Here is a 19,050-nt window from a genome sequence, read left to right as displayed (position 1 = left end):
CAGGTACAATGTCTGAGGTCTCGGTCCAGAAGAGTGCAGTTCTAGGAACAGCTAAGATACTGCACAGAACCCTCAAACTCCCAGGCCTCTGGTAGAGGACTTGAGCTTGAGGAAGACACACCACCCCAGGAGGGTTGAGAGGGAGATTTTTTAAATATATATATGTATGTGCTAGCTGTCATAAGAAGAATATAAGCTTATATAAATAGCCCTTATAAATAGCCATAAGAGAAGAGAAGAAGAGAAGTTACATATCGCTTCACTTACTGTATATGTCTTAATATGTCTTACCTTGTTTACCCCATTGCAAACCCACCCACCAATTTCACTTTCCCCACCAGGTGATCACCTACTTCGCCGGACGGGTTTTTGACCCCAATGAAGCAGAGCATGGCCATGTGGCATTTGCAGGAGAGTACTTAAAAGGCGATGCCTCTCTGCTGATCAGTGACCTGTCTCTGACAGACTCAGGAGAGTACAGCTGCAAGGTCAAGACTGGTGCACAATACCACTGGAGCACGATCAGCCTCATAGTGCTGGGTAAGTTGCAGACAGAAAACACATTTGAACTGGATGAGTCATAAAATCTGATTCTGAAAGTGTGTTTGAAAATTCATACGCAGATGTCACCTCTGGAGGTCTCATTCACATACTGTATGCTCACAGAATATGAAAGCGTAAACTGGAATGAATTGTAGTCTTCATATTCTGTGATTTTCTGTCTTATTGAATTAACTAGAATAAAAGTAAAGAACTAGGGCTGTCAATCGATTAAAATATTTAATTGCGATTAATCGCATGAGTGATCATAGTTAATCATGATTAATCGCATATTTTTAATCTGTTCTAAATGTACCTTAAACTGATTGTAATACTCTTTTCAACATGAGAATAGACAAATGCTTGCTTTATGCAAAAAAATGTTTATTTATTGCTACAATGAGAAATACTCTCAGTTCAAGTAACTAACATGTGCAAACTGCATTGTAAAACAAGATGCTGAAATAAATATGGTTTGCTTCATGCGAGGAGGGGGCGCCGGGCTCTCTGCATCCGCTGTGTGCTTGGCCGACAGGTGGTATTTGAGACTAGATGTACTCCGGTGGTACGTAAATTCACCGCGACAATAAATACAAATTACTTTTGTCCTGTCAAGAGAGCCATCTGGCAAGACTTTGAAGCTGAACTTGCCATTAAAAATATCTTTTTTATCCATTACTGCTCACAACGGCATCGACCTCGGTGCATTGCTTCCTGATTTCCCGAGCTACGGAGTGGCCCGAGGTTCAAATGTCATAAGCGTTAATCACGTTAAAAAAAATTCATCCCGTTAAAGGCATGTTGCATTAACGCGTTAACTTTGACAGCCTTATAAAGAACACATCAATTAGTATTTCTACACACTGTGCACATTACCGTGATTAAAGCTAGCACAATCTTATACACATAATTCATATCCTCTTTACATAGCTTCTCTTTTTAGCTTTTCTATGTCAAATATGCTTGGGGCATATCAAACATCTCTTCTTCCTCTTTTCTTGTTAAACCAACTACCAAAGAAACACTTGTGGAATCATAAATCTGCCAGGTTCATTTTCTGCATTATGTAGTAGGCACACTTTCATTTCATTTTAATTTAGTGCTGATTTTTGTTTTTTGTTTTTGTTTTTTCAAAATTTTTAAAATTTGCAAAAGGCAGTTGGAGCTAAGTTCAGACAGCAGTAAATGCTGTGTCAATCAGATTACCACCAGGCTGTACTGAGTAGTGATGCTGGTGACAGGCAATGAGATCACTACAACTAAATAATTCAATTCAATTCAATTCAATTTTATTTGTATAGCGCCAAATCATAATATACATTATCTCAAGGCACTTTACAGGGTAAGGTCAAGACCTTACTTTGTTACAGAATAAACCCAACAGTTCCCACAAAGAGCAAGCGTTTGGCGACAGGGGGGAGGAAAAACTCCCTTTTAACAGGAAGAAACCTCCAACAGAACCGGGCTCGGGGTGGGTGGCCGTCTGCCTCGACCGGTTGGGTTTAGGAGAAGATAGAAAGAGGGGGAGGGGGAGGAGAGGGGAGAGAAGAGAGAGAGAGAGAGAGACCAGGAACAGCTGTGTCGGTAATGGTGTTATCAATAATAATGACAGGTAACAGTGGTTAATAGTAAAGATGAGTAGTGGTGGATCTGGATCCTGCTGCTCCCGGGGCAGAGATACCTGCAGAATGAGGACAGAGAGAGGGAGAGAGAGGAGAAGCACAAACTACAGGAGAGAAAAAATACAAAGTTAATGGCATGAAGTTATCGAGAGAGAGAGGGGGAGAGAGACAGAAATAGAGAGAGAGCGCCCAGTGAATCATGGGAATCCCCCAGCAGTCTAGCTCTATAGCAGCATAACTAAGGGATGGGTCAGGACATACCCGAGCCAGCCCTAACTATAAGCTTTACTAAACAAGACAGTTTTAAGCCTGATCTTAAAGGTAGAGAGGGTGTCTGCCTCCCGAACCCACACTGGGAGCTGGTTCCACAGGAGAGGAGCCTGATAGCTGAAGGCTCTGCCCCCCATTCTACTCTTACAAACTCTGGGAACCACAAGTTGACCTGCATTTAGAGAGCAAAGTGTCCTATTGGGAAAATAGGGAACTATAAGCTCTCCAAGTACGATGGTGCCTGACCATGAATGGCTTTGTAGGTGAGGAGGAGGATTCTAGAGTTTACAGGGAGCCAATGCAGAGAGGCTAACACAGGAGAGATGTGATCTCGTTTCCTAGTTCCTGTCAGTACTCGTGCTGCCGCATTTTGGATCAATTGGAGGCTTTTTACTGAATTTTTGGGACATCCTGACAATAAAGAGTTACAGTAGTCCAGTCTTGAGGTAACAAATGCATGAACTAGTTTTTCAGCATCCTTTAGACATAGAATGGGTCTGATTTTAGCAATATTGCGCAGGTGGAAGAAGGCTGTCCTAGAGACTTGCTTTATATGTGAAGTAAAGGACAAGTCCTGGTCAAAAATGACACCAAGGTTTCTGACTGTAGCACTGGAGGCCAAGGTGATGTCATCCAAAGTCAGTATATTATCACATAGTGTGTCTCTGAGGTGTTTTGGGCCAATTACAATAACTTCAGTTTTGTCTGAATTTAAGAGTAAGAAATTAGTGGTCATCCAGGTTTTTATGTCCTTAAGACACACCTGAAGCTTGGCTATCTGGTTAGTCTCACCTGGCTTCATGGATAAGTACAACTGGGTGTCATCTGCGTAACAATGGAAATTCATCTGGCGCCTCCTAATAATGTTTCCCAGAGGGAGCATATATAGACTGAAGAGCATTGGTCCTAGCACAGAACCTTGTGGAACTCCATGACTAACTTCTGTGATGATAGAGGAGTCATTATTAACATGAACAAACTGGAGTCTATCTGACAGATATGACTTAAACCAGCTTAGTGTGGTTCCTTTGATGCCGACCATATGTTCTAGTCTCTGTCATAAAATCTTATGATCAATGGTGTCAAATGCGGCACTAAGATCTAGTAGGACAAGTACAGAGACAAGTCCATTGTCTGAAGCTATGAGGAGATCATTGGTAACCTTAACCAGAGCTGTTTCTGTGCTATGATGGACTCTAAAACCTGACTGAAAATCTTCAAACAAACCATTCCTGTGCAAATAATCACATAACTGGTTTGCAACAACCTTCTCAAGGATTTTGGAAATAAAGGGGAGGTTGGATATAGGTCTATAATTGGCTAAAACATCTGGATCAAGAGTAGGCTTTTTAAGTAGAGGTTTAATTACTGCAACTTTAAAAGCCTGCGGTACATAACCACTTGATAAAGATAAGTTAATCAGACTTAATATAGAGGTGTCAATTAAAGGAAAAACTTCTTTGAACAACCTTGTTGGAACGGGGTCAAGAAGACAAGTCGATGGTTTAGATGATGAAACTGTTGAAGTGAGCTCAGGGAGATGTACAGGAGAGAAACAGTCAAAATATAAGCCAGTTACAGTCGACTCTGAGGCTGCTGAACTGGACAGTACATCTGAGCCGGCTGTGGGGAGGAGATGGTGAATTTTTTCTCTAACAGAGACAATTTTATCTGTAAAGAAGCTCATAAAGTCATTACAGCTGAGGGCTAAAGGTATAGATGGATCAACAGAGCTGTGGCTGTCTGTCAGCCTGGCTACAGTGCTGAACAGAAACCTGGGATTGTTCTTGTTTTCTTCTATCAATGATGAATAATAGGATGTTCTGGCTTTACGGAGGCTTTTTTTATATGCCAATAGGCTGTCTTTCCAAGCCTTTAGAGATTCTTCCAGGTTAGTAGAACGCCACCTTCTTTCTAGTTTCCTTGAATTTTGCTTTAAAGCTCGTGTTTCTGAGCTGTACCATGAAGCTAGCCTTCTCTGACTCACTACCTTCTTCCTCAGAGGGGCCACAGTGTCTAGAGTTGCACGCAGTGAGGCTACAGTACTGTCAACAAGATCATCAACCTGTGTGGATGTGAAGTTAAGAGAGCTGTTCCCTACTGCATTGATACATGGCAGTGGGCTAAGTACTGATGGGATTCTTTCTTTAAATTTGCTAATGGTATTGTCAGAGAGACACCTGCTGTAATAGATTTTTTCCCCAGATGCTGTGTAGTCCATGACTGAAAACTCAAATGTTAACAGAGAATGGTCAGATAAAAGAGGGTTTCTGGGAGAAACTGTTAGATATTCGATGTCAATCCCATAAGTCAGAACCAGATCAAGGGTATGGTTAAAAGAGTGAGTGGGTTCATTAACATGCTGAGAGAAGCCAATTGAGTCTAATAATGAATTAAATGCATGACTCAGGCTGTCACTTTCAACATCTACATGAATGTTAAAATCACCCACCATGATAACTTTATCTGTGCTGAGAACTAACTCAGATAAAAAGTCTGAGAACTCAGATAAGAACTCAGAGTAAGGGGCAGGTGGACGATATACAGTAACTAGTAGGACTGGTTTTTGTGTTTTCCAGTTTGGGTGAGACAGACTAAGAATAAGGCTTTCAAATGAATTACGATTAACTTTAGGCTTAGGATTTATTAGTAAATTGGAGTGATAAATGGCTGCCACCCCTCCTCCTCGGCCTGTGCTTCGAGGGATATGAACGTTAACATGAGTGGGGGGTGTTGATTCATTCAGACTAACATATTCATCCTGCTGCAGCCAGGTTTCAGTCAGACAGAGCAGATCTACATGATGATCAGTTATCAGATCATTGACTAGTAGAGATTTAGATGAGAGTGATCTGATATTCAATAATCCACATTTAATTTTCCTGTTATTTGGTTCTGGACTAACAGTTGTGTTAATTTTTATTAGGTTTTCATGTCTAACTCCTCCTCTGTTCACTTTTGATTTATTATATTTAAATGTAGGTGGTCGGGGGACAGACACAATTTGTAGGGGGTGAATGGCAGCGACTGCTCTAAGAGAGGCGCAGAGAAGAGTGTCAGACTGCGACTCTGCCTCCTGGTCTCAACTCTGGTTTGTCATGGCTTTGGCTTTCTAATAAACTCAGTGAAGTTTCTAGATAAGAGCGCAGCTCCATCCAGCGTGGGATGTATGCCGTCCCGTCTAATCAGACCAGGTCTTCCCCAGAAAGTCTGCCAGTTATCAACAAAGCCCACATCGTTAGCGGAACACCACCTCGATAACCAGCGGTTGAGCGATGACAAGCGGCTGTACATGTCATCGCTGGTCAGGTTGGGGAGGGGCCCAGAGAAAACTACGGAGTCCGACATTGTCCTAGCATAAGTACACACCGACTCCACATTAATCTTAGTGATCTCCGATTGGCGTAATCGGGTGTCATTAGTGCCGACGTGTATTACAATCGTACTGTATTTACGTTTATCCTTCGCCAGCAGCTTCAGGTTTGACTCAATGTCGCCCGCTCTGGCCCCAGGAAACATGTGACTATGGCCGCTGGTGTCGCTAACTTCACGTTTCTCAGAATAGAGTCACCAATGACCAGAGTTTGTTTCCCAGCGGGGGTGTCGCTGAGTGGGGAGAACCTGTTAGAAACGTGAACAGGTCGGTGGTGAGCCGTGAGCTTTTGTTTAGGACTAAGCCTTTTCTTGTTCCGAACAGTCACCCAGCCGCCCTGACCTCCCGGCTGCTCGGGAGCTGCTGGGGGGAGAGAAGGAGCGACAGAAGGAGCCACACCGGGTCGGTCCGCACCAGCTGCTGGGGGCTGGCTAACTGGAGAGGCTAAAGATGTGGTTTCCATGGTGCGGAGCCGAGATTCCAAATCATTGAGCCTCGCCTCCATAACTGCAAACAAACTACATTTATTACATGTACCATTACCACTAAAGGAGGCAGAGGAGTAACTAAACATGAAGCAGGCTGAGCAAGAGAGAGCAGGAGAGGGAGAGACAGAAGCCATCATTAACTGCTAAGCTAAAGTAGCTAACAGAGCTAGCGTGTAAACAGCTGTGTTTTAATGAGAATCTCACGAAGAGAAGGAGAGAGCTAAGAGTGATCGAACAGGAGTTCGACAGTACAACAGATAATTATCGGTTGTATACAAAGATACAACTAGGATCAGCTGAATTCAGGGAGAGCAGCAACAAACACAACACCACCAACAACCGGAAGTGACACAATACGCTTACCGCAGCACGTCGAACAACGACGTCACAAAGTCAATAAATTGCATTGCTTTTCAGGCATGACAGTTTGTCAAAGAAAACTACTCTCGTCCACAAAACTGTCCTTTAAAGAGTGAGGGTGATGGTTTCACACAGACCTCTTCACCATAAGTTGTTGTGACATTTTTAGTGGGAAGCGCAGATCGCACAGTTATTTCTACAGTGAAGATGCTCTTCTTGAACATACTGAGGATTCAGAGGAGCTCCACTTTATATTTTTATGCATTTCATCCATAACTGAGGCAATGCATAGCCTATGCACACCAGTGTGTGTCCATCTTGAAACACATAACATGGACATTCATTGGCACAGTCCAATAGAGAGAGAATGAGCAAAATTCCTAAATAAATTACTTTTGAAAAGCTAAACCCAAACCAAGCTTCACACCGTCAGATATGATTGGTTATCATTGTGGAGACATGCTCTATTTGAGTAGTGCCCTAAGATGACGTCGGTTATGATTCGGTGCAATATAAATATAATTGAATTGACTTAATACATACCCCTGCATGTAGTCAGTGTTACACCCATTACCACAGCTGAGCATTGCCCACCTGTGATCACAACCAGCGGCAGTCCACTAGGTAATACTTTATCACTTTCTCTGTGAAATCAGAGGAAATGTAAAACTTACTATGAGGTAACAAAAAAAGAAATTCAGAAAAAAAAATCCCTCTGTGACCTTTCAGGGACCTCCATATAGCAGGATGAGGAATGGGTTTAAAACTGTAATCCTTGAAGTTCAATCCTGGCTGATTTGCTGATGCTTACTGTGATAACAGCACATACGCTTTAATACTGCACCAAGCAATCTTTGAGCAGCTTTGTTAGGCATAAAACAGAAGAGCACTTGTTGTATCACCAACAAGCTCTTTTGTTTCTGCTCATGAATGTCAGGATGTGCTGCAGCAATAAAAACATTCAGCCCTTCAGCCTTTGTTAGCATCTTCAGTGGAAAAACAACACCTGGAAATATATGTTTTTTTCTGCAGTGAAGCCGTCCAAACCACAATGCTGGATGGAGGGCAAACTTATGGAGGGTGGGGATGTTAAGATGAGCTGTAAGTCTGCAGATGGCTCTGATCCCATCCACTACAAATGGGAGAGAGTACTGGACAAGGGCAAGTACATTGGAAAGCTGCCTCCATTGGCCATGATAGGTAAGTCAACTCATACATTGGCCTATTTTTCTACCAAGATACTCCAGTGGCAAAGACTAGATGAAGACCAAGTACAAAGTACAAAGTTTAAAATCTAAGAATTCATAACCAACAAGCTATTACTGCAAAAAAGAAGGGAATTAAAAATAAAGGACACTAAGCAGTGTCCTTGACTTGAACAAATTTGTATCAGTGATGGGGTCAGGATTTATCAGCTCAAACTCTAATGTAGCTTGAAAACACAATTTAAGACAAGAATACACTGTTTTCTCTTTGTAACTCTTAGACTTGAAAAATCCAGAAATTGTGACATTGAGGAACTTGACAAAGGACAGCACTGGAGTCTACAAATGCACAGCCAGCAATGATGTGGGAGAAGAGAGCTGCACGGTGGAGGTTAAGATGCACTGTGAGTGGACAACCTTCGCTGAACACTGAGCACTGCATGGGGAAAAAATCTGCACCACTTGGCACACGTTGTTTTCTCAGAAGTGATTTACACACACATTCCTGTAGTTCTTTGTTGAAACCATCATTAACCTTGATTTTCCAAAATTACTATATGAGGCTGACTTGTAATGTTTTAGAAGCAGGATGAAAAATTAGCTTAATTTAATTAGATTGGTGTCCCACCCTCTTTAGTTAGTTAGTTTTAGGAAATATAAAGGATGGGGCTGGCAGTATTCTAGATTTTCTTACCAATTACAATGTCCATCCCCCAATACCTCGCCTGTGGTTTTCAGCCCCGAGTCCATTGGTTTCAACTAAAGATGTGAATCCTTAGAAATAGCTTGCAAATATAGTTAAATATAAAATATTTCAAACAAACAACATCCCACAAACAGCTTAGCTAGGGTGAAGCTGTACTCAAAGACAAGAGTGTGAGCTGGACAGTACCACTAAACCCTCACATTACTGTTTTAAGTGTCTTACACACAATAGTTTTTAAATCTATGCATTAAACCGTCATACAAACAGCAATATAGTTTTCATAATAAATAAGTCCTGGTTATATTATAACAGATCCAACACAATCTTCTGGAGAGTCAAAACTGAAGAAGGCCACTGCAAGTCTGTGTGTGGACAGTGGAAGGTCTATATAAAGACAAATTGCTGATAATATAAAATACTGCTGCGTCTTACAACATTTTTTTGCCTTCAAGAGGAATGGATACACCCACTGGATCCTCTCCACCTAGGATCTTGAGTGTGTTGAGAGGTATCAATGTGCATACAATTGCATACAATTTATCAGAAAAAATATTTAAAGAAAACAAGAAACAATTATATTGAGAAATGAAATGCACCTCCCACCTGAAAACATTTTGCAAACTTAGAAGCAGTAAGAACAAGTGGACAAGGTAAGACTGAGGAGGTAAAAAACGAGGGCCAGAACGAAGATTACCTGGCAGTAGATGGACATATTTCAAATGATATTGGTGCCATTCTGGTGGACCATGTCATGAATTGTGGCCTTACAATGATGGAGGCTGGGCAGAGAGTCAAGATCAATCTCAGTTGCTACACAGTAGAATCCACAATATGGACTTTTAGACTGGAAAAGAGGACTTCAACTTTTTAATAGACTGTACCTTTCAGTATATTGACCCTTCCCTGCATATTGTGTCAACACCAACTTATGATAAATGTAGCTATACAGGATTTGTTTTGAGAGGAACAATCTTAGAGTCAAAGACTTTAACTATGAATATGTACAAGTATCACTGTACTATAGACTATAGAGTAATGGCAGTAGAGTGTGTGGTATTCAATGCATAAATTCAGACAAAGCTCTATGTGACCAAAGCCCTAGTGGTCTAGGGGTAGCATCTGTGGCGGTATCTGCTTATCTGTCCCAACCCACCCCAGGCTCCATCCCTGTGTAAAAATTTAGATATTCTAAACCAGCTGTTTTCTGTTTTCAATATACAGTTTCTTACACAACTGTCTGTGTGTTTATGTGTGCATTATGTATTTTTTGTGTTCACATTTTTGTAGATGTAAGGGGAATGGGTGTAGTAGCAGGGGCAGTGGTTGGTGTGTCCTTTGGTGTCCTCCTCATCATCCTCATCATCTGGCTGGTGTGTCGGAAGAAGGAGATGAAAAAATATGAAGAAGAAGAGACTCCAAATGAAATCAGGTATACAATGGAGTGGCAGTCATAACCACTAATGACCCCAACTGAGTTCTTATAGTTTCATGACGAAGAAAATAAACTAGCAATGTTTGTTAACATTATTAGAGGTTAAATCATTTCAGTTTCATGCTATTAATGTTTATTTGATCTGTTGAAGAAAGTTTTTGAAATAATACCATCATGTACTGATTTCAGGGAGGATGCAGAGGCACCCAAAGCCACACTGATGAAGCCCAACTCCATCTCCTCATCCCGCTCTGGCAGCTCTCGCTCAGGCACCTCCTCCACTCAGTCCATAGTACACAACATGGGGTCTCGAGGCCAACAAGGCTGTGTTCCTGTTGTGGTGGCCCTCAAACAAAGCTGCCATGCCTCCACTTTCCCTCGGTCTCCACCTGGCTACAATCAGATCGTTCCTAACACTCCCGAACCCCGTTCTACACCCACTTCTACTTCTACCTCCAACTCCAAACCCAGCCCTACTGCTAAACTGAGCCCTGGGAACCTTACCCGCATGGGGGGCACTCCTGTTATGATCCCAGCCCAAACCAAGGCCTTCCAGACTGTGTAGAAGAAAAACAAATAAAACTTAAATCATAGAGAGGAAAAGACCAAGGCAGCCAGCAGAACCCAAGAGTTAGACTCTGACAAAAAGCATTTATGTTATATAGCTATATTCACAGTGTTCACAGTCTAATGGACAGGAATCTCTGCTTTCCTCTAACATTTTGGAACAAGTTTCTTCTGGTGTTGTGGTGTCATCTGAACAACATATGCACTGAGTAATACTTTTAAAAGATAAGGAGGTGTTGAAACTGAAGCAATTGGTTGCTGATGGAAGGAAATTATTGCACAAACCACAGGAATAAGGGAATTGCTGAAAAGGACATCTACTTCACCTCTACTACAGTTTAGTTACAGTTACATGTTTATGACAATCTAACAATTTTGAACACTGTCCTACATATAATAAACCACTTTACATCTTTTGCAAATTAAAAAAGCACCAGTGACTGAAATGATGAAGTAGTTTCACTGTAGGTTCATACAGTATATAAATGGAATTAATGGCTCTAATTGTATAAAAGGATTTTATTCAGACACTTCATACCATCCATCAATACCTATGTCACACACTGAACATAGACATAAATGATACTGAATCCCTTTGCTGCTTTCACTATGCCAACTGAAAAACAATGTGTGTTCATGTGTAGATGTGCACAACCCCACATCTTCAGTGCTTTATTGTGGATTCATGCAGGGCAACTCGGCTTTGTTTTTGGGAACCTAGTGGCACAAAGAACAATCACAGCGCACTGACCTGTGTATCTGGAGAATACCAAGCTGACTTTGGTGTTTTTGTAAAAATGTTGCATTATCATTTACTACAGAGGAGCATGTTAGAGGTTGTGAAAATAATGGTCAATCACTTTCTCTACTTTCATCCCCTTTAAACACAGGATTATGCCTGTCATGGGCACTGAGAGTTTGGGAATCTTGTGGAGAATCTTTCTCAAAGGATACTTCTTTGTTGTCAGGAAAGTTTAACTACATGAATAATATAGCTTGAGTATACCGTCAGGAGCAGACTGTGTTGTTAAAGTTGTTTTCACTTTTGACATTGGATATGAAGATCTTCGAAATAGTGGATGGTTTTATTTATCATACAAATAATTCAGAATCATCTGCCATTAAATACCACCCTGGTGCCATATGTACAGTGAAGTAGAACAGTCTATTTTTTCATGTTGTGCTTTATTATTTCTGAAATTATCTTAATGTTCAATTCAGTCTAAATTTGCATGTTTTAAATGGACAATCATTGCTGACAATCTAGTAAAAACAATAGCAAACTCTGAATTTCCCATAATGCCCTAAAAGAGCGAGGACAGTAAATGGCTGACTCCCACTCTTGCAGCTACTGAGTGTGATATATTGCATTAAGATTTGGTTTGTTATGCTTCAAAGAAGCAATGCAGTTTTGAGCATTATTCTTCAGACTGGTGCAGTGAAAACCAGAGCCCTCTTGTGTGCTAGGTGTTTGGTTTTTTGGGGGGTTTTTTTTTGTTGGTTCGGTTTTTGGCCTAGCAGCTACCCTATTTTTGGCTTGGTTGTGTGTACATCTCCAGTTTGTGCTTGTTTGACATCAAACATATTGCAGTAAACAGGAAGCAGGATTGATCACATTTTTAGTAATCTTTTCTTTTTCAGCCAAAAAAGAAGACTAATATCCTGATATTCATTCCAACTGCAAATAAACTCCATTATGGAGAGTTGATACAATGCATGCAGTGTAAATTCAAAAGAAATCTCTAGAGTAAAATCCCCCAATAGAAGCATAGTCATATACAGTTATATGCATGTTACAGATCCTAAATGAAATTTATTTTTTTTATTTTATTGTTTTTTGCATCAGTTAAAATAGAAATTATTCTCCTGTAGTGTTACATAATGGTCACATAAATCAAACAATAAATTCATTAATACTGTATATATTTGTTTCTCCATTTGATTCTGGGTTAGTTTATGGTATGCATTCAATACAATCCAATGTCTTTACGTAAATATGAAAGTCCCTCAATAGTAACTAATTACACAGTAAAAAAAATACCATTCTCCTATTTTCTCTCTGTCATATGTGTGTCGATCTTTTATTTTCATGGCCATATCTATATATCTATACACACACACACACACACACATATATATATATATATATATATATATGTGTGTGTGTCTGTGTGTTTGTGTATATATATACACACACACACATATATGTTTATGTGTATATATATATGTGTGTGTGTGTGTGTGTGTGTGTGTGTCTCTATGTATACCTTAACCTGTCTATTTGTACAAAAACTCAATACTGTCTTCTTTCTTTTGTGGTTTTTTAACAAAAAGTTTTGGATGGAGATGAATAGAGACCTACAGTCTTCACTTCCGGTTTGTTTTAGAATCAACTTTAAAAAACTGAACATTGATTGGACATCTGCCCTGAATTGGACAGAAATAATAAATTTATAGAGTAACCATTACTATTTGATGGCTTCAAAGTATTTTGGTAATAATACACAAAATTACAGTGGTTGGGGTGCATACCACGTGAGCACATATGCTCTAAGCAGGTGAGTCACCGGTTCACCGGTTCAACCAGCCCGACACTTTGCTATGCATCTCTCCCCTCATTTCCTGTCACGCTACACTATTTCATCAAATAAAGCCACAAAATGCCCAAGAATAACTAACTAAAAAAATTCATGAAAAAGGGTACAACTATTCAAAACGCCAAACCTGATAAAGCCATGTGTGAGTATCTCAGAAGAAGTTTAAAAGGTGTTGTGGTTGTCAAGAATGCATTTCTTTTTTTTCAGGCTGATAACATACTGTATGCCAGCACTCTCAAGCCTTACAGACTCTAGAGGTGAAGTACAGGGTCAGTAATCCAGATATTGACAGAAAAATTCTCATCCCACTAAGACACCTGTACTAATCCAGGATACACCAAGTACGTGTCTGGGATAAGCACACAACTTTGTGAAATGAAGGGAGAATCTACACATTTCTTAACTGTCTGCATCACACAGATAGAGCTTGGACACTACACCTGTTTTCATTGAGAAGTGAATTTATTATTTTTTTATTTATTTTTTTGTCCTGTCCGGGTACCATAGGCAAGCAGTATGAGTGGCCTGGATGCCTTGTGTTGTTGGGGCAGATTTACTCTGCAAAGGAGGAGTATGCGATGGGTCTGGTGTGGGTGCAAAGTGTGTATGTGTGGGTGTGCTTGTGTGAGTGAATGAGCTGGGTGAGTGGGTAAAATTTGGGGGAGCAGTCAGGGCATGGGCGCCCCACCACTAGTAGGCAGTTGAGTCCTACCTGCCCCTCCCTACCCCCAAGGTCCTAGTGTCATATAGCTTGTGGACAGTGTGGATGACTAAGGTGTATTAAAATTGGGGAAGGGGCCGGGGCGTGGGTATTCCCACCACTGGCAGACAGCAGAGTCTCACCTGCCCTACCCCACCCCCCAAGGCCCTAGTGTCGTGTGATATCTAATGTGCAATTAAAGCAGCGCGACAACAATAGCAGGGCCGGTGGGCAGTCCTGCCCCCCTGCCCCTCAGAGCCCTAGTCATGTGGAATGTGGTGTGTGGTACAGGGGAGCAACAAGGGCAGGCGAGGCAGAATCAGCAGGAAAAGAAGACCTTGGCTTGACTTTCCCGCAGTCAAGCTTACTTTGCCAGCATGCATGTAACACCAAAATGTAAAGCTTTGTCAATAACACACTGTACAGTACTTGTTTGGCCATTATTTCCCTTGAATTGTCATTTTTTAAACGATTTTGGTCATGCACCAAATGGGCTGCATGGTCAGGGTTCTCAACTCGGCATGATGAGTGGTGAGTGTTGCAGTACATTGATAAATAACATTTTAACCCTTCAAAAACTGTTTCAGTTGTAATTACTTTATTTCATTCCCTTTTATTCACTCACACCCCTACTTATGCAACACTGTGTGGTGCATTATTGTTGCACTAATGTGTCGCTGGGACATAAATGTTGATTTTTTTCAAACTTTTTTACTATCACTTTTCATGACCTTCAGACAACTTCACACTTGCTAGCCAATATATCGTAATCACAAATATTGAACAAACAGTACATGCATCCTACATGCATCCTATATGCATGTTTGCATATAGGATGTGTCGTAGGCATTGTACATTCAACAATCCTGTATGTAGTTATGATTATATTTGTCAAAGTTTTAACATTCACATTATTTTTTATTATCCATTTTTTTCATATTATTTTATTATTATTTATTAATTATTATTAATTCATATTATTACCTGTCAGGTTTAAACATCCCAAAACATTATTAAAATACAAAGAAGACACAGAGTTAGAGCTCTTTTTACTCGCGAGGAGAACGGACAGAGATGCACTCAGTTACACTCTCCAAACCGCTCTGAGTACATCTTGCCGTCTCCTCTTTTTTATTTCCTTAGGGTGGTCCCTAGTTACATGAGAGATGCAGCCTCTAAAGGATGGGGAAAACACAGGCTGCACTCCTTATCTGAAAAACGTTATGAGAATGCTTTCTATTCTAGCAGGTGTGTTCAAGGTCTAAGACCGTGCTATTCTATCAGTTGCATAGTTTCTCAGTACATCCCTCTGCTCTAATTAAAGGAGTTTCATGTTTATCTCTTCAGTGTGGTTTCACTCTGTGCCCCGTCCTTGACTCTGCATGTGAGTCCTCCTGATGAATCTGAAAGACAGCTTGCACAACATTCTACATAGTCACACACACACAGGCATATGTATAACTCTTAAACAGTGTAAGCAAATGTAAGATAACTTTTATGTATAATAATTCCAACATTACCCCTCTGTTTTGTGTGCTTTTTTAACATCACCACACATTTACACCACATTTTATGCATTGGTGTGGGTCTTATTTATTGTCAGGAATTGAATGTTGAGTTTATCATCATTTGTTTTATTAACAACTTAACCTTCCAATAATGTCACATTCACTCACCCCTTCTCAATAACTATGAATTCATAAAAACACATGAACCCTCTGTGGTGTGTGCTTTGATGAAGCAAATATAATTTATAACTTTTTATTATAATACACACACACACACACACACACGCACACACACACACACACACACACACACACACATATATATATATATATATATATATATACATATGAACACCTTAAGAATATAGCTTTATCACTATATTTTATGACTTTTCTCACATCACAGCAGTATTGAATGCATGGGTATGCAGTGCTTTTTTGTGGATTCCATTTAGTTGTTTGGAGTTAAGTGTTGAATTTTTCATGATTTGTCTTTATGACTGTTTAATTTTGAAAGTAAATTGCATTCACTGACCTTTAAAAATACAAGCATCACATGGGTTGCATTCTTCATTGGTCATAATACAAAATATTATCATAATATACAAGAGTTTTGAATCAGTCATTATATCAATCATAAAGATTAAGCATGGTAATTCAACAATAAACACCCAACAGCATGAAGCTTACAACTCAATCAAACACTGGTGGTGACAGTACTATTTAAGTGTCAAGACACTGTTCTTATCTCAATTAAATATTGGTTGTGTGTAATCAAGGCTGGAGGGTGATAGAGACCCATGCCCCCTCTGCTCTCCTGCTGCAGCCTGTTGGGGGATGGAAGAGAGATCATTGGCCCCTTCTGTTACTATATGCTTCAACAGACAGTGAAGGCAGTTTGAAAACAACCTCAGTACAGGTTTTCACTTGACAATATCCGATGGTCAAGCCATCATGCAAAGCAGTATTTACAAATATTCACAAAGAGCAAAGTCCATGTTGACTAGGTGACAGATCAGCTTTACCTCCTGTGTGCAGTCTCCTTGTAAAACATCCCAATTAGTACAGATCTTCATAGCTTCATTTTTGACAGTACAGACAAGTGCACACAGTTCAGTCCAGGATGTCCTTTCCTGTGGTGAAGGAACAGGAACAACCACATGTGTGGTTAAAGAATTAATGACCTTTGTCATTAATTCTTTAACCACACATGACCCCTGCCCCTCTGCTCTCCTGCTGCTGTCTGCAGGGGATTGTAGACAGCTCACTGGCCCCTTCTGTTACTATCTGCCCAGTAATTTCAATTTTGAAAACTACCTCAATAAAAGTGGTAAGGAGCATTTGAGTGAAATTAAAAAATAAGGGTTTAGCCATTAAAAATAGTAAAATATTTTTGGTTCAAAGTGCTGAGTTCAAAGAAATCCAAAGTAATGCCCTCTGACATTTGCTTACCTTTTCAATAAACTGAGCCATGTCCCGATTGTGGCAGGGGACATCAATAGAGTCGTCCCTCATTGTGGCCACATGTGGCCCAGACCACCTCCAAATATGGCCTAAGTGATCAGATCTCAAATGTGTCCTGAATGTGTGCTGGGTGCATTCACACCTGTACTTAGAGCTGTCCTCTTGTGATCGGATCACTCAGGAAGGATGTTAATACCAGGTCTGAACAGGACCTAATACCCTTTTTCCACCAAAATTAGCAGGTATAAGCAGGTTTTTAAAATAATAAAAGCTGACTGACCCCTTTCCCACTGCCAGTTGAGTTCGTTTTTTTGGTTGGACTGAGGACACACACAACACAAGGAGTGATGTCAGCACATGCACTTAGTCCACACACAAAGAAACAGTGGAGGAAGAGTGAGCTGCTAGCTGCCCTGCAAACTGGTAAAAACCACACAATCTGTGGTTGTATGTTTTTTAAACTTTTGGAGATGGAGCTCCCGGGTTTTGTGTAAACACCAATCAATGCCGATTGGAGCTGATTAGAGCTGGAGCCAATAAATACCCATGTCTACAGCAGAGTAATTTGACCTGGGTGTGAATGCCAGTAGTAATAATAAGGTATGGCTGTGCGTTCACAGGAAAATGCGCGTGTGAGAGTGCTAGTGACCCACGTGACCCAATATGTGAACCAACACATGACCTGCATCCTGTAGGCGTTTTTTTAAAAAGTGTGATAAAAAGTGTGATAGATTTAACCATTTCAACTCTGGTCTGTTTTGAGTTTGGCCATGGCTCATTCAACTCACCCTACAACCACTTGTTTTATTTTTTACATCGGTTATTTTCGGACTTTACATCGATGGCTCTTCTGAACGGTGCTACTGTACCCACGTATCTAAGGCAGGAGGATGTCTCCCCACCCTCAATATCAGAGCAGCAAGGTTTGCAAGAGCTAATGGAGTTACCTAATTTAAGCAAACTTTATGGCTTGTGTTTAAACATAAGCAATATAGCAGGCACAGGAGAGCAGAGTGACCAGAGTGTAACCACTCTGGAAGAGCCTTGTAAACGATTGATTTGACCAATTGACTACTTTCTTAAACATTAAATTTACAGAATTGAAGAGCTCTTACAGAAAAACAAATGCAGAGCTGCGATACCACAACAAAATTGTATTAAACATTTTAACAGTTTAATTAGAACTCAACAGACTCTTACCCAAATTTTTAACAGTGTTGCAGTGTAAGAGCCAGAAAAATAAAGAGAAAGCTTTGATATCTGGTAAAAGTTAACCCTACTCTACTGTGTGTGTCATAGCGCTTACTTATTAGTTGGAAACAATGTCCCCTCCTAAGAAAAGTGATGAGTGACAGCGATAGTGATAGCAATGTGCCTGACACTATTGATAGTTATTCAACTGCAAAAAGAATACAGGAGGTTGATAACTACAATCACCCAAGGTCTTTGTCTGGTTCTGTCCAGGGGGTCACGACCAGTGAGTCTGTGATAAGACTATAAATTGGTGCCTCCACACTGAGGGTTCCTCTACTGCTTGAGGTGTGAGGGATCAAATGCAGGTTAGGAACATACCTGCTTTTAATGCATTTGAGTTGCACCAGCGTCTTGATTTTAGAGACACTGATTTAGAAAGGTACCTACCAGAATGTTCTTTCTGAACGATTCTCATCGAAAGCATTACATTCTGTTATAGTAAGTCGGTCTCATCCATGCGCAAGGATTAGAACATGAATATCGTGCTGAAATGCATTGAAAACATCAAATACATGAGGGGAAACACTGTTTTATGCAAGTTGATGTAAGTACTATGTCAGGACATCACAAGTGTGTCTGCTGAGAGATTTTTGCGCAGAAATGTCATTTCAAAATTATTCTGCAGTTGAATTTCATTTCTAGCAAAAATCGATCTGGAATACATTTCTTGAGTCACTTTTGCTCAGAAAGATCATTTTAAAGTGATTCTACAGTTAAAGTTGAAACTCACTTTTGCTCATAAAAACCATTTTACAGCGATTCTGCAGTAAAACTGCTATTTCAAGCCAGAAGTGTTCAGAAACTCAATTGCGGTGTAGAAAGACTAAAATATGAAGGAAAACGAGTTTTAATGCAAGAATATGTGACATTCTTGCTAGAAACACACAAATGTTGTTTCTGAGCTATTCTCACCGAAAGCATTACATTCTGTCATGTTGAGTCGCTGTCATCCATGCGCTAGAGT

General features: G+C 40.4%; 1 protein-coding gene across 4 annotated transcripts in view; it reads left to right on the top strand.

Annotated features, from left to right (window-relative positions):
- The window catches only part of LOC139608036 (CXADR-like membrane protein), a 105,035-nt gene extending 92,426 nt beyond the window's left edge, over nt 1-12,609 (top strand). For all 4 annotated transcript variants that reach the window (XM_071461479.1, XM_071461480.1, XM_071461478.1 and 1 more), the window contains 5 exons: nt 342-540; nt 7,686-7,853; nt 8,140-8,262; nt 9,852-9,993; nt 10,186-12,609. In XM_071461479.1, the coding sequence (XP_071317580.1) occupies nt 342-540; nt 7,686-7,853; nt 8,140-8,262; nt 9,852-9,993; nt 10,186-10,561 (1,008 nt within the window). In that variant the 3' untranslated portion in view covers nt 10,562-12,609. The remainder of the gene's footprint in view (nt 1-341; nt 541-7,685; nt 7,854-8,139; nt 8,263-9,851; nt 9,994-10,185) is intronic.
- Nucleotides 12,610-19,050: the final 6,441 nt, after the last annotated feature.

This window comes from Trachinotus anak, unplaced genomic scaffold, assembly GCF_046630095.1.
Source record: "Trachinotus anak isolate AG129_WGS33_773 ecotype Australia unplaced genomic scaffold, CSIRO_AGI_Tana_v1 ptg000024l, whole genome shotgun sequence".
NCBI lineage: Eukaryota > Metazoa > Chordata > Actinopteri > Carangiformes > Carangidae > Trachinotus > Trachinotus anak.
The sequence above is the reverse complement of the archived record's forward strand: the minus strand, read 5'-3'. Positions and strand labels throughout refer to the sequence as shown.